The sequence below is a fragment of the Pyricularia oryzae genome, chromosome 1, assembly GCF_000002495.2.
Source record: "Pyricularia oryzae 70-15 chromosome 1, whole genome shotgun sequence".
NCBI classification, from domain to species: Eukaryota; Fungi; Ascomycota; class Sordariomycetes; order Magnaporthales; family Pyriculariaceae; genus Pyricularia; species Pyricularia oryzae.
In genome coordinates, this window is record NC_017844.1 from 7,437,288 (window position 1) to 7,451,079 (window position 13,792).

Consider the following 13,792-nt stretch of genomic DNA (forward strand, 5'->3'; position numbering starts at 1 on the left):
ACATGGATGAGGTCAAATGACGGATTGCAAGGTCGTCAACGAGGTTGGCGTTACATTTGCTTCCCCGCAGTATACATGGGGTTAGGTAGACGGCTAGCAAAATGATTAAAGATGAGGGGAAACATGCAGCTCGCTGCAATCCAACCCCGAGCTTGTGCCTTTTATCCCTGCCCGATCATCCACTCCCTCGGAAGCGGGTAAACGTCTATATAGACGGCAAATGGTGGAAAACATGGAGTTTCTCTGGAGTGGATCAAAACAGTTTCTCGATGGAGGTTGTGCAGTTCTGACTGGTAGGATATTGTTCCTTGTTAATAAGGGATCATTGTTGATTAAAAAGAGCGTTGGGCAACTTGTCTCATTGTGATTATTTAATTACAATGAGTCGAATCCGAACTATTATAACGACAGCGGCACTGTCCCTGCTCTGGACTGCAGCTGTCACCGCTGCCCCCAAAAGTCCAACCACCCAGGAGTTGACGGTGGCACTCGGTTATGGCACCTTCCAAGGGGCCTACTCTTCCGGCTACAATATATCCTACTGGCAGAAGATACCCTTCGCCGCGCCTCCAGTCGGCGCCCTGCGTTTCCGTGGTCCGCAGCCGCCAAAGTCGTACACATGCGGTGGGGTCTACAACTCGAGCCAGACGTTTGACATGTGCCCTCAGAGAACGGTAAGACAAGTTGGAGGGCAAAGGTCAAAAGTTCACAGTCCACCGTAGACATACAAAAAAAAAACTGACGCATCAAAACAGACCAACGGCTCAGAAGACTGCCTCTACCTAGGCCTGTACACCCGGCCCTGGACGCCCACGCAGCCTCTCCGCCCCGTCATCATCGCCTTTTACGGCGGCGGCTTCATCCGGGGCTCGGCGACCTTTACACCCCCACCATCGCTGTACCCGATCCACAACCTGACGGGCGGCGACACCGTCGTGATCTACCCAAACTACCGCACCAACGCGTTTGGCTTCCTCCCGGGGCGGCAAGTGGCTGATGACTGGCCCGAGTCGGACCTGAACCCGGGGCTGCTGGACCAGCGCGCCGCCATCGAGTGGGCCCGCCGGCACGTTGCCAACTTTGGCGGCGATCCGGACAGGATCACCATCCAGGGCCAGTCGGCCGGCGGCGGTAGCGTCTTGGCCCAGGTCCTCGCCGTTGCGGGGGAGGAGGACTCGGATGCTGCACCGCGGCCGTTCCGCGCCGCGCTGGCGAATTCGCCCTTTTGGCCCAAGGTCTACCGCTACGACAGCCCGGAGGCGCAGTGGATCTTTGACAAGGTCGCCGAGGAGGTCGGGTGCGGACGAGCTCCTTCCGCAGCGGAGGAGCCGGATACGCGCCTGGCGTGCCTCAAGACGGCAGACGTCCAGGCGATCCGCCAGGCTGCGCTGCTGATCGCCGACAGCCACGTCCACACGACGTCAACGTTTACGTGGGCGCCTGTGATTGACGGACGGTTCCTGCGCCGGCCGCTAAGTAGTCTCGCTTCAGGTCGATCAGGGATTGTGGCCGGGTTTGCAATGTATAATACGCATGAGGGCGAGGACTTTATCCCGCCGGCTGGTAATCTGTCCTTCGACTCCTGGCTGCCGGGGTTTCTTCCGAACCTATTGCCTGAGGATCTCGCAGCGGTGAAGTCCACATATCCCGAAATCGGCAGCTCAGAGACCATCGCCGAGTACAGGAATTCTTCGGTCCGCGCAGGGCTGATATATCGTGATGTGGTGCTGGCCTGTCCGGCCTTGTGGTTCGCCAACTCCAGCGGTCAGGGCTGGTTGGGGGAGTACTCTATCAGCCCGGCCAAGCACGCAAGTGACGTTTATTGGGTGAGTTGTCCTCTCACCATTCCAGAAAGTCGACCAGAAGTCCAAGCAGCTGAATGACAACCAGTGGAATACAATCAACCCCGTACATGAGACCGATCGCTTCCATTTTGAGGGTTACACGGGTGCCCTGGCTTCCTTTCTACAGAACGGGGATCCAAATGCCAAGAAGCTCACAAACTCGAGCATCCCCGGTGTTCCGCCGCTCACGTCTGGGAAGCAGTTACACATCGATTTTCAAGGGCTCGACCAGGTAGAGCTGACGTATCTAATCGACAGGTGTGCTTTGTGGCAAAGCCTGGCGCCCAAGATGCCTCTGTAGGTAGTGAAGGGGAGGGGCTTTATACAGAGACATCGAAAAACTATAGGACAAATCGCGATTGCGAGGGCTTCTCACATTGTGAAATATTCATTCTGAGTCTGTTTACTGTTCAGTACCGAGTCCTGAGAACCTCCATAGAAAAAGAAGAAACACCTGTTAACGCCAACGCTCCAACCCAAAAAGTCATTAAAAATAGAAAACAAATAGCATTGCTGGCATCGAAAATGTGCGAAAGGAATCGACGGTCTTATTGTTGCCCGCCGTTCTGAAAATGTTGCATGAACTGAATGGCCTGCTCAATAGGATATCCAATGAACACTGGCCCAGTGAAAACCATCTGGGGGGCCTGATGCGCTGCCTTGGGCAGAGGCCCCGATGGGTTGATGAAAGTAGGTTGCTGTCGTGATGCTTGGGCTGTCTTTGGGTGCTCCTGCTTTTTTGGTGGTATCGTGGAAGATGACGAGCGAGGGTGGTGATCACGGGGGTTGAAGCCTGCTCCAGTAACACTGTCCGACAGTCGCCGGCCACTCTCCCGTACATGTGATCGATCGGTCCTGGGAGGACACGGGGACGACATCATACCAGACATGTCGCCCCGGCTCATACCTTTGAGCTTGGTGTGATCAAAGGGACACTTTCCCGCACCAGCCCTGGCGGCCATGGGGTGCGGTGGTGTTCCCGGTGCACCCGGAGGCATATGCACAGGCGCTGGCGGCGGGCTGACGGGCCTCTCGCTCTCGAGGTTCTGCAAAGTGGTATCGTCCATAATTGGGACCGATATGCCCCACGGGCGCGAGGGTGATTCGCCCACGCGGACTTCCTTCAAGACCCGGTCGAAGTGGCTCTCACGATCGTCGTCGTCGGCGTGGGCCCTGTCCGTGGTCCCTTCTTTTACCAAAGAGACAACGAACTGCTCGGGAGGAGCATCTGGCTCGTTGGCACTGACTTCGGCGGCCCAATTCTCTACTCTTTCATTCGAGGCACGATCGATCTCCTCTTGCATTTCCCCAATGGGCAGCATTGGTTTGTGTATTTGACTGAGATCACCAATCATCCCCACGAGGCTGCCGTACTTTGCGTCGAGCTTTCTTATCTGCTCCTCGTTTCGCTGGTACCTCTGGATGCAAACCTCGTGACTTCGCGGCATCTCGTGTTTATGGGTCTCTACGTAATGGGCGATCTCCTCTGTCGAGTGCTGATCCAGAAAACGGATCGGACACTTGGTCGCACCGGCGCTGGGCGGCGGCTGCTGCGACGTCGTTTCTTCTAACATGGCGGCGCAAATGGGATCCGCAGATGCGTGTGGCGTCGGGTCCTGGACGTTTCCACTAGAATCTGGTCGGTCCAGGCCGGGAGCCCCATCACCTTGAGTTTTATTGTCTTTGGCAACAGTAGATGGTGAAGCCGAGAAGGGACATTGCAGCTGACCCCTTTTCCCCTCCACGGTGAAATCCTGCTCCAACATGGCCGCCGAAAGTGTGGTCACGCCTGTGGATACGGCGTCTTTGCTACTTGAAAAACTGCCCTTGCTCGGGTCTGTCATAATCGAGAGTTTGCTCGCTACCTTTCTTCCTTCCCGGATGAAGAGAGCTATCTGAGCGTTATCGGACCTGTCGCCACGTCTCGGGAGCGGTACAAGGCTTGTATTTGCTAATGCCGGATGGCTTGTTTCTGGAGGGAGCTGCAGCTTGGCCAGAGTCTCCGAGACGGCCTTCTCAGCTGGGGCATATTTGTCGGCAAGATACTGATACTGAATGAAGATGGTCACTCGTTAGCAAATTACTGCAGGTTGAAGAAAAGCGAAACGAGGTGCAAAAAAACATGAGAAGACCAAAGGTCAGAAATTGGTTATGTTGTCTATCGTTGGGCTGTGCGATTTGCAAGCGGCTCAAGATCTAGAGCTAAAAGGATCATCACGGAAGTCGGGGATTTCGGAGTCGGCGGCAACGAGAAAGGAGCGCGCGGTCGATTAAAAAAATAAAATAAAGCGAAACAAAAAAAAAATCACGTACCTGTTCCCGAGCGTAGCGCAGCTTGTGCTCTAAAATGGTTTTTCTGTCGATTAAATTCTGAACTTCATCCGCGAGAGCATTGAAAGACTCGATTAGAGTGTGTGTCAAATCGTGGGAGCTCATTCCCACTACCAGAGCCGCGATGGCCGGTAAACATGTTCCAGCTTTCTTTGTCTTCTACACGTTTCGGCTGATTGATGAATGAGGAGCGAGACCAAGCGCAAAGCAAAAATTCGTAACGGGCGGTTACCGCGTGAACAGCTTTTATCCCTAGCGGCCAGGTGGGGTTTTGCCGCCCCACTGGAGCTTCCTTGCCTTACTCGCCGGGCAACGTCGGGGGAATTAATTTTCATTGTTCTGTACCTATGTTCCATTCTTCTCAGGAAATAGTTTCGGATTTGTTAGGTTGCCCGGTGAATTACATGAATCTCGACTGCTGATTTTTCAAAGTTACAGGGTAACCATGCGTAACCCGTTGGCTTTGCTACTCATGAGAGGCATGTGTCTGCAGTCTGTCAGATCTTGGTTGCGCGTCAAAGCCAAAGCTCCAATGTCCGTCGGAGGTGATAAGTGGTACTACCACGCAGCTACCATGGACCGCGATTAGGAGAAAAGAAAAGATTCTGAAGCTGTCGTAATAGTTTTTGAAAAGCCTCCAGCGTCTCCATACTAACCGTTTCCATAATGTCCATCAAATAATTGCTGAGTGTGCAGCAATATATTCCGCGGATTCTTAGCAAAATGCCCTCTATCTTAGAACTGTTCCAAACAGCATCAATGTTAGGACTTTGTTAAGCAACACATCCAATTCGTTATATTCAAACAAATATCCAGACCCTTACTGCCTTCCTGCCGCTGCTGTGTTTGGTCCTCGGTATTGGTGTTAGGCGCCGAAATAGACTTGGGATTGGGACGTTGGTGTTGTGAGAAGGAACATCAAGCTCTTTACATTCATTCTTATTCAATTGATAATTTTGTTCTAGACATAACACTCATATCAATCAATACCATCGGATATGGTGTAGTGGCTAACATACGACGCTCTCATCGACGAGTAACCGTCGTGCCCGGGGTTCGATTCCCCGTATCCGAGATATCCTTTTGCATTTTTATTTTTGTGTCGACCTCTGATTGAGGACACATTGCTTCCTTGACTTTGGTATTTGCTGCGAATGGTCAGGTCAGCCTTTGATTATTGTCAATAGCTTCTAGGTCTGGTCCAGATTCTAGGTCTGGTCCAGATTCTAGGTCTGGTCCAGATTATAAAGTTGTTCAATGTTCTTTTAGGCCGGAACAAGGTTTACCGATATGGATTAGCAGGTCCTGCAGAGATCAGCCATACCTATTCAGCGTCTGTTGTGCGTGGCTGTCTCCAAAATACATCAAAGACTGATTGTTCTTTGTAACTCCGTATCGCCTGACACGTCGGTTCGGGTTCGCCATGCAAAATGATAGCGTCAGTTGTCCTTCTTCTTTTTGCTTTTCAAAAATCATCACACTGGATACAAGCAAAAGCCTTCCGACATGCGGCATTTTCTGAAGTTAACACCCTCAAGTCGCCTATATTGCAAGCTCAGCAACTTGTTTTCTTCACGCTGTTCTCGCTTCCAGTTGCATTTGCTTCAAAGCCGCAGGCTTCGTCACTGTACATGTTTACCGAAGTACCAGCTGACAGCCCAGCCCTTGCAGGAACTTATTAATCCAAGACCACTGGGTTCTCCAAGTAGTCTCTCGTCAAGTCACGGTTGAGCGTTAGTGTTGGGAATCACCCCCAATTCCATGCAAATCTTGCACATATGCCACGTTCAGCAGACGTTGCTCACTTGATATTCACTCGAACCCAATTTCTTATCGCCCACCTGACGCGGCAAAATCTTTGACCTTGGGCAGCAACCGACGTCTCAGCTTTGGCTAGAAATGACGCCGAGATGAAAATAAGGCAGGGTGGCGATCAAATTCGAAGATATCGTTCCTGCTGTGGAAGTTGTCAATACATGCCATCAATGCCATTGGCGGGGACCCTGCGACTTCGATTCGCCAGTCAAGTTGCTCCCATCAATAATATCGTACAAGCATAGGTTGGCTGTCGACAATCACAGCTTGAGCCGACCAAGGCTGGATGGCAGGCGCCCACAGCGACAAGCACCACCTTGCGCTTGCATTCCTGGGCTTCACAGACCTAAATACGCACGATATGCTTGCGCCTTTGGCTCGCCATGGATACGATATGAATCGCCCGGGCCTGCGAGGGCTGTTAGTATCACCTCGGGTCTGTATCATCGCAACGAGACCAAAAATAACTACAGTCAGCCCGGTCACTTGACGCTGGCGAAGCTTTTGCTGTCTCGAGGAGTGCTCTCATATGCCCTTCCACCACATCTGCGGACAAAGTTTGCCGACAAGTTGGAGCGTCTACAGGAGAGACAGTAATTACCAACAGCTCTGACAATCTTCGAACCTGGCCTCAGCCGGAGAGCTCCGGCATAACTGAGCAAAGTCTTCTCAGCATAATGAGCAGCACCACGTCCGAACCAGGGTCTTCCCAAAACCGCGTGATTCTGTGCACCCAGCCACCCGTCGTCGAGATAAAAGAGAAGAAGGGACTGACTTGCATACATGTACCATGCTCCGAGTAGGCACGGGAGTCGAGGTCTTCCCTACCAACATCTGCGCGCGACTCGAGCAATACCATGGTTACAATGGGACCCCGGTCCAGAGTTGCGTAGCATTCATTACGCAGCCAGTCAGTCATTCGGTCCTTTCGGTGTGGATAAGGCCCGCACATCACACCAGCCCTCATGAAAGATTTATTTTGCTTTCGCAATCTATTCTTGTTGGAGTAGAAGTCTGCAATATAATACCTCACTCCCGGGTCATGACCATCAAGTAATTACAAGAGTCGCCCGGCTAGCTCAATCGGTAGAGCGTGAGACTCTTACACATAGGATGATTCTTCGTCTGGGACCATCTCAAGGCTGTGGGTTCGACCCCCACGTCGGGCTCAATTCCCGTACACAGCGGCTCTCTTTTTTACTTTTTGTCATGGTGAGATACATGGATGATGATGTTGTGTTTTTGACTTTTCGGTGTTTTGCTCGTAATGTTACAAACTAGATCTACACGTGACTTGAACCTTAGGGACAGGGTTAGGGGTTTGGCCAAATGTTTTCCGGTGAGCCAGTCGTCAACCCCTGGGATTTGCCCTTCCCTGCTCTTTGAAGACATGTCTATTCTCCGAGACTTGGACTTCGACGGGCAGTAAAGAGGCAGCCGGGGAGGAACTTCTTATTGTTCCCACAGAGACGTTCGAGACAGCTTTGTAGAATTTCTGCCCGATAATACCATGACGTGATATTCCGGACCTGTAGAGAGCTTGAAGAACTTGTTATTGCATATAAATACTCTGAAGGTTAAAGAAACTAGGATTCGCTCCCTATGTTGCAATGCAAAAGCCGCGTCTACAAATACCATGCCAGTTGAAACACCGGACAAATTGCATCGGGAACCGAGCTTTACATAGTAAAATTATACGGATATTTTTAGCTCAAGGGACAATAGCTGACATAAATACGTAGATTGGTCACCGAAATTTTATATACCACCCTTGGATCCAAATGCCGTACTAGTAGACTTTCTGGCAGGTTTAAACGCAATGCAGCCGACCACTGGTTCAAGCGATGTCCAAAAGTTTACTCCGTCGCATAAATAAGACAAGGTGGTTCCAGGTGCTATCCTGTCTACCTCTGGAAACGTTGACAAAAGACCAAGCGGCTCCTCTATGTATTAATTGGCAACCATCATCTCATCTCGAGGACCGTGGTCACTTAGTTTTGCCCACCTTAGCTTTGTACTAGGACTCTTCGAATATACTTTTGCTCTTCTCCTATTTCTCTCGTTCCTTTCTTGGGCAACTTCTTATTCAGGTAAGCTTTATGAGTATATCTCCAACTGTTGCAAACACATGCCGCCCGCTCTAACAGCAGCATGTTTCTAGCCACTTCCAAAACTGGGGGAATGGCGCAGTGGTTAAGCGCCATGGCTGTTACTTGAGTAACGTAGGTTCGAATCCTGCTCCCTCCACCTCCTCCCCCGCTTACCCGTGGCAAGGATAACCCGGCTGGCTATCGACAACAACCACCCGCCTGTGCCGTCGAGCCCACACTTGTTGGGAACTTCGTCTCCATGGCTACAAACGACCGACAGCTCCGCTGTTTGGACACAGGCCCCTCTCGATGAAGAGCCGTCAACTGCCGTCAGACGAATCCTCCGTGCGCCTGAAGGCACGGGGTCGCGTCAGTGAACAAACCTGTAAGCAGGACCGGGCACGAACCCGGTCAGGCTCGATTCGCTTCTATGCCCTTGTTTTCCGCTGTGTAAATAGAGAAAATAGAAAGCGCGCCGAGATACCCCTCGGGAGGTTGCTAACGGCCGGCTAATGAGCCGGGCCGAGCCCGGCGTTAAATAATACTACTACTACTACTACTACTACTACTAGCCACTTCCAAAAAATGCGTTTCCTAAGTGCCATCCTCGCCACTTTCGCCATGGTTCAAATCGGTTGGGCGGGAAATTACGGTGATTGCTTCGGGCAAAAAATAAAGGGGAACAGGATCGTTGGTGCATACGCTCAAAGGTTTGCTCTCCAGGCTGCCGACGCGGCGTGCTATACGGAAACTGATTGATTCTAGGAGCTGGGGTTGGTGCAGTTAAAGGCTGGCGAACGGCTGCATTATTGATAGGAAGAGCCATTTTCTGGGTGAAACCAAGCACCTTCTAAACCTCGAGAGCACACCGACACTTTACACGCGTGTCTTCTCTGTATATGTCCTAGAAACGTGAGCAGTAGTAGACATTATAGAAGCATTGATCAATGGGTAGCATCTCCTGCTGTCCGCCATCAACTGACTGGAGAACGCCTGATGGGGAAATAGAAATGTATAGGGGTGCAAGGCCAAAAAAAAAGTCTTCAATGGGTATTTTTACCTCGTATGACGCATTTTTCGCATAAACATGTAGCCCCGACGTGCTGTTTTGGTTGATATTATGCTGGTTAATTAAACAACCGGCAACTCTAGCGCTCGAATCGCATCGCACCGCCCTTGAACAAAATCAAGTCCAGGGCTCACTAGCAGGCTTCTAAATGTCCAGTAGTGTGAATTAGCGCTCTGGAAACAGTCTTCGTCTGTGCGAACAAGGCATTGATGGTGCTGGATGCTGACCTTCTTGACACGGTATGTCGAAATGTCTTTTTTTTTTTTTTTTTTTTTTTTTTGCTGTACTAAAATTGTTCCTTTTTCTAGATAAAGCTAACCAAAAGAACAGCTATGGGCAGCTTGATGGTTTCATATGTCAACAGCCCTGGCACAATTAACATATCCACACAGGCTTTTCTCAACCCTCATTCGTTCTACAAGACTGAGCAAATCTCTTCAGATCTCAGGTCCTTTTTGTGTCCCGTGAAAATGATACACGGCCTCTCCCAAGACAGGAAAAAACGAACCTGCTTTTGTAACGGGCCCTATCGGCGTAATGAGTAAAAGGAAGAAAAAAAATGAGTATTGGCGCAATACTACTCGCTCCCACCCTTGTGTCTGGTTTTCCAGTCTCCTGGGTTGCTTATCTGTGCACGAAATGGCTCCCTCACCTGCGATGCATTCACTGGTCGACCGAGAATGGAAGAGAGGGGATGCAACGACTAATCTAGATAGTTTGACGCTGTTGATTGGTGAATGACAAGAGATGCATTTATTTAACACATGCTGCACAAAACACGGCTAATCAATAGGGTCGTCCCGCAACCTCCACAGCTGTGCAAACACCTCTTCGGACCGCGCTCTGATGGCATTGTGGTACAGCACGTTCGTCTCAAACACCTTGGTGCCCTTGACCTTGGCGGCCGTCTCCCTGGCGAACCCGGCGTCGACGTACATGTCGTCGACGTAGCTCGTGGCGTAGACGGGCACCTCGTTCCTCGCCAGCTGCGCCTCGTCGTACAGCTTGTCCCAACCGTCGAACCGCGCCAGTATGTCGGCCGCCTCGCGCATGCGCCTCAGCTCCGGGTGCGTCTCAAAGTGCATCTTGTAGATCATCTCGCCCGAGAAGCGGAAGAGGGGCTGCTGGTCCGCCGACTTGCCGCTGCCGCTGGCCACCTGCTGCGTAAAGGCGACGGGGTCGCTGGCGCCGGCCAGCCACGCGAACCCTTCCGCGGCCTCGCCCAGTCGCTGCGCGGCCCAGTTGGACGCGGTGCCGTCGCAGTAGATGGCCTCGTGCAGGATGGCGTAGATGGGCGCCACGTCGAATGGGAGCGCCTTTTCGATTATGGCGAGCGTCGGGTACGATATGTACCCGACCTGGCCCAGGTCCGACGTGATGCGGACCAGGAGCGAGTGCACCGCGTCCAAGCCGCCGTGGGAACCAAAGTTCAGACCCATCGTCAGCAGCCGCGGGAACGTGAGGGCGCCGCCTGCAGGCAGCTGGACCGAGGCGCCGGGGTTGCTGGCGAGAAAGGCCGCGATCTCGGCCAGCAGCTGCCTGTCTTCAGGGAACTTGTTAAAGTATGCCGTGTTGCGCTCGGCGACCTTGCGGTACGTGGCCTCGTAGACCTCATCTGCAGTCCGTCCGATGGGCGCCAGGCCGCCGCTGATAAAGACCTCGCGCAGCGACTCGGGGAACCAGCTCAAGTACGTCAGGGAGACGAAGCCGCCAAACGAATGACCAAAGATGGTCCATTGGCGCAGCTCCTCGGGGTAGTCGGCCGTGACGACCTTCCTGACCGCCTCGAGATCCCGCACAATGTTGTCCTGGCGGAACAGCTTCAGATAGTCGGCCTGCCTTTGCGCATCACCTTTGCTCTCCAGAAGCCGCGCCGTGACCGGGGTGCTGAGGCCCGTTCCGCGATAGTCCAGATACAGGACCTGATAGCCACGGCTTAGCGCGGCCTTGGTGAGGGGCATGGACTCGGGCTCCGAGTTGCCGTAGCCTGGCCCGCCCTCGTTGTAGACCATCCACGGCCGCTGTTGCGGGTGGTAGGTCTGCGAAACAATGGGGCGGTCATTCTTGGTGACGCTGGAGCCATACAGCATAAGCTTGGGTCCATCTGGGGCCTTGTAGTCAAGTGGCACCTCGAACGAGAATTGTGTGATCAGGTATTGACCTGTTGGCTCGTGCTATCTTGGATTAGTATGGCGGATAATGGCGGATAAGCAAGGATCCATGACATCGCCCAAAGGTTTAACCTGCCTGGAACCACATGCGATTTGCATTTGAGCAGCTTTGCTGGAGGGATTATCTTGTGAAATGCCATTGAAGCTTAGAAAATGTGGCAGGAGATACAAGATAAATATTATCTATTGATGATGTTTGGTGAGTCAATGGCAAAGGATGTTCAAGGTCAAACGAGATACGGCGGATATTGTCGGGGTATTGGAAGCTGCATCTATCCCCGCACTAGCTCAGTTGCATTACTTACCGTGAAGAAGCAACCGTCTGAGCATCCAACGCCGAAGATGAGGCGAGACGGTTATTGGTAGAGATTTGTATTAATACCTCAATACCAAAAAAAAAAGAAAACCAAACCCCAAATTGGCTGCTGGTTCGAAGCTCGATATCATGGGATCGACGATTTTAGATGCTAACGGCGACCACCAGTAGATGCACAGTTACACCAGATAACCGATACCTGTAGGCACACAACAGCTCAGTTCAACAACCCGGGGCCTGCAGCCAATGAGATAAAACCTTCTATAACCCGAAAACGCCAACGCACATGTATACACTAGGTACGTAGCAATCGTGTCAATATTAGCAGAAACCACGCTCTCTATACTGCATGATGAATATACTCAAAGAATGACAACAATTCTAATCCGGTTACCTGCCGTTGGTAGACCCGTTTGACGTCTTGATCCCATTGCCGCGTGTCTCGGCGTCATTATCCGAGACCCCCCTTTGGTCCGTCTCATAATCGTTTTCGCCCCAGAGTGAGATGTCGTCGTCGTCCATAAGCGCCGCCGCGTCCGTCTCGTCCAGCACGGCAGACATGAGCCTCGCGTTCTCGGCGTTGGCACCGACGTAATCCTCCCCGCCGCCCGTGCCGTCCTCGCCCCCGTTCTCCTGCCTCGCCAGCTCCGCCGCCCGTGCCATCGTGCGCCGGTACACCACCAGGCCCACGATCGCGCCGACCAAACCTCCCGCGGCCATCCCCGCGTAGTTTATGAGCTTGTCGCTGGTCGACATGGTGTCGCCCTCCTCGATGAGGAGGCCTAGGCGGTGGCCGATAAAAACGTGGATGAGGAGTTTGGGGCTGTGGTGCGTCCATGCACATGTTAGAATAGTGGCCTTTGTGGTATCTAGAAATTCAACAGCAGGCGGCTAGGGCAGGGCACATGAGACTCACCTGACAAAAGCCGTAGCCATCGCAAAGTTTGCGGTTGTGATGCTCGGAATCGTCGCCAGGAACCCGTTGCTCAGGCTGTACGGCAGCGGACAGAACCGCACGCCCGTGAGAACCAACAGCCCATCCCTCCTGAGCACCTGACCAAGCGCGACGAACCTCCTGTCCTTACCGACGAGGTTATGCACATATCTGCTCAAGACGCCCCTGCTTGCGATGAAGGCGCAGGTCGACCCCACCACGGTGGCCGAGGCGGCGATGGGCCAGCCCAGCGGGAACCCGTACACCATCCCCGACAGCGTCATGGCGGTGCTGTACCCAAAGAGCGGCGGGAAGGCGCTGAAGAAGGCCATGAACCAGATAATCAGCCACCCGCCCGGCAGGTCCCGCCAGGCCTTGGCGATGGGCCCCAGCCAGGTGAAGATTGCATGGCTGTATATGAGAAACAGTATCGAGACGATCGGGACGGCGACCGCGGCCAGCACAACGGCGGCTTGTTGGATCCGGGGCAGCCGCAGGAAAAGAATCCAGGCCTGCCGGCCGATGGTCTCGAGGTGTTGGAGGATGCGGGCCGGGAAGCTGTCGGGCGTGGACGTCGAGGGCGCCGTGTAGTGTCCGACGCGCGAGGACAGGCGGCGCGATGGTGTTATCCTGCCCGGCCGCGGTGCCCATGAAGTGCCTCTTGCAGATTCTGGAGAGGATGTGCGGTCGGAGTCGGGTGTGGAGGACATGGAGAGGGCTTCGGCCGCCAGGGCATGATTCGGCGGCATGATGGGGTCGGAAAAGGAATGTCTCGGAACTGGCTTGTTAAGGGAGGTCGAGATCTCGTCTAGGAAGCGTCGGGGCCGTAGTTCGAGATTGGAATGTTTGTAGATTAGGTAGGTACGTAATCTTATGGCCTGCGTTATGCCATTGAAGCTGAGCCGTGTTCGTGATATTCTAGGATTTAAAGTTTACAGGGGTTTGGACTGTTTGAGATTGTTGCGCTAGGATGTATTGCGAATTTGCGATAGATGTCAAACCTCTCCGACTTGAGATGGTGCGAAGACGAGGTACAAATCAGCCACAAAGCTTTGCTTGGCAAGCTTGGTTATTGAACACAGGGGATAAACTGAGGTTGGTGGTAATTAAGACAGCTTAGTTAGGTAAGGTAAAGTCCGAAGTAGTAAGCACATTAGATTGTTGCCCAACTTTCAGCTGGGCTGAGGCAACGAGATGAGCAGCACCGAACGATAGCGGTGCT

The 13,792-nt window shown here is 52.8% G+C and overlaps 6 protein-coding genes, 2 non-coding genes and 1 pseudogene across 9 annotated transcripts; 5 read left to right on the forward strand and 4 right to left on the reverse strand.

The window, feature by feature from the left end:
- Positions 1-380: 380 nt before the first annotated feature.
- Positions 381-2,145, forward strand: MGG_04419 (acetylcholinesterase; the record flags this gene model as incomplete). The annotated part of the gene is made up of 3 exons (XM_003710956.1): positions 381-674; positions 756-1,826; positions 1,891-2,145. The coding sequence occupies 3 exons, from the start codon at positions 381-383 to the stop codon at positions 2,143-2,145; spliced, it is 1,620 nt and encodes a 539-aa protein (XP_003711004.1).
- On the reverse strand, positions 2,042-4,370 carry MGG_04418 (uncharacterized protein). Its single transcript, XM_003710957.1, has 2 exons — positions 4,158-4,370; positions 2,042-3,895 (listed from the first exon to the last, which is right to left on the reverse strand). Exons 1-2 carry the CDS (start codon positions 4,278-4,280, stop codon positions 2,393-2,395), a joined length of 1,626 nt encoding a protein of 541 aa, XP_003711005.1. The 5' UTR covers positions 4,281-4,370; the 3' UTR covers positions 2,042-2,392.
- A 797-nt stretch (positions 4,371-5,167) lies between these two features.
- MGG_20103 lies at positions 5,168-5,250 on the forward strand. Its single transcript has one exon. It is a non-coding gene; the product is annotated as a tRNA-Glu (tRNA).
- An 808-nt stretch (positions 5,251-6,058) lies between these two features.
- On the reverse strand, positions 6,059-6,900 carry MGG_16527 (uncharacterized protein; the record flags this gene model as incomplete). Its single annotated transcript, XM_003710958.1, has 3 exons — positions 6,592-6,900; positions 6,349-6,399; positions 6,059-6,132 (listed from the first exon to the last, which is right to left on the reverse strand). Exons 1-3 carry the CDS (start codon positions 6,773-6,775, stop codon positions 6,059-6,061), a joined length of 309 nt encoding a protein of 102 aa, XP_003711006.1. The 5' UTR covers positions 6,776-6,900.
- A 158-nt stretch (positions 6,901-7,058) lies between these two features.
- On the forward strand, positions 7,059-7,159 carry MGG_20104. The gene has a single exon. It is a non-coding gene; the product is annotated as a tRNA-Lys (tRNA).
- A 966-nt stretch (positions 7,160-8,125) lies between these two features.
- On the forward strand, positions 8,126-9,131 carry MGG_16528 (uncharacterized protein). Its single transcript, XM_003710959.1, has 2 exons — positions 8,126-8,574; positions 8,653-9,131. The coding sequence occupies exons 1-2, from the start codon at positions 8,390-8,392 to the stop codon at positions 8,837-8,839; spliced, it is 372 nt and encodes a 123-aa protein (XP_003711007.1). The 5' UTR covers positions 8,126-8,389; the 3' UTR covers positions 8,840-9,131.
- Positions 8,166-8,237, forward strand: MGG_20105 (annotated as a pseudogene). The gene has a single exon. The product of its transcript is annotated as a tRNA-OTHER (tRNA).
- Positions 9,132-9,931: 800 nt separating the features above from the next.
- MGG_15294 (proline iminopeptidase) lies at positions 9,932-11,650 on the reverse strand (the record flags this gene model as incomplete). Its single annotated transcript, XM_003710960.1, has 2 exons — positions 9,932-11,310; positions 11,626-11,650. The coding sequence occupies 2 exons, from the start codon at positions 11,648-11,650 to the stop codon at positions 9,932-9,934; spliced, it is 1,404 nt and encodes a 467-aa protein (XP_003711008.1).
- A 376-nt stretch (positions 11,651-12,026) lies between these two features.
- On the reverse strand, positions 12,027-13,319 carry MGG_15293 (uncharacterized protein; the record flags this gene model as incomplete). The annotated part of the gene is made up of 2 exons (XM_003710961.1): positions 12,027-12,459; positions 12,553-13,319. The coding sequence occupies 2 exons, from the start codon at positions 13,317-13,319 to the stop codon at positions 12,027-12,029; spliced, it is 1,200 nt and encodes a 399-aa protein (XP_003711009.1).
- Positions 13,320-13,792: the final 473 nt, after the last annotated feature.

Coding starts and splice junctions, on each gene's coding strand:
- MGG_04418 (XM_003710957.1), bottom strand. CDS start 4,280: ATGAGCTCCCACGATTTGACACACACTCTAATCGAGTCTTTCAATGCT. Junction 3,896..4,157: donor TGCGCTACGCTCGGGAACAG/GTACGTGATTTT, acceptor ATCTTCATTCAG/TATCAGTATCTTGCCGACAA.
- MGG_16528 (XM_003710959.1), top strand. CDS start 8,390: ATGAAGAGCCGTCAACTGCCGTCAGACGAATCCTCCGTGCGCCTGAAG. Junction 8,575..8,652: donor GCCGAGATACCCCTCGGGAG/GTTGCTAACGGC, acceptor TACTACTACTAG/CCACTTCCAAAAAATGCGTT.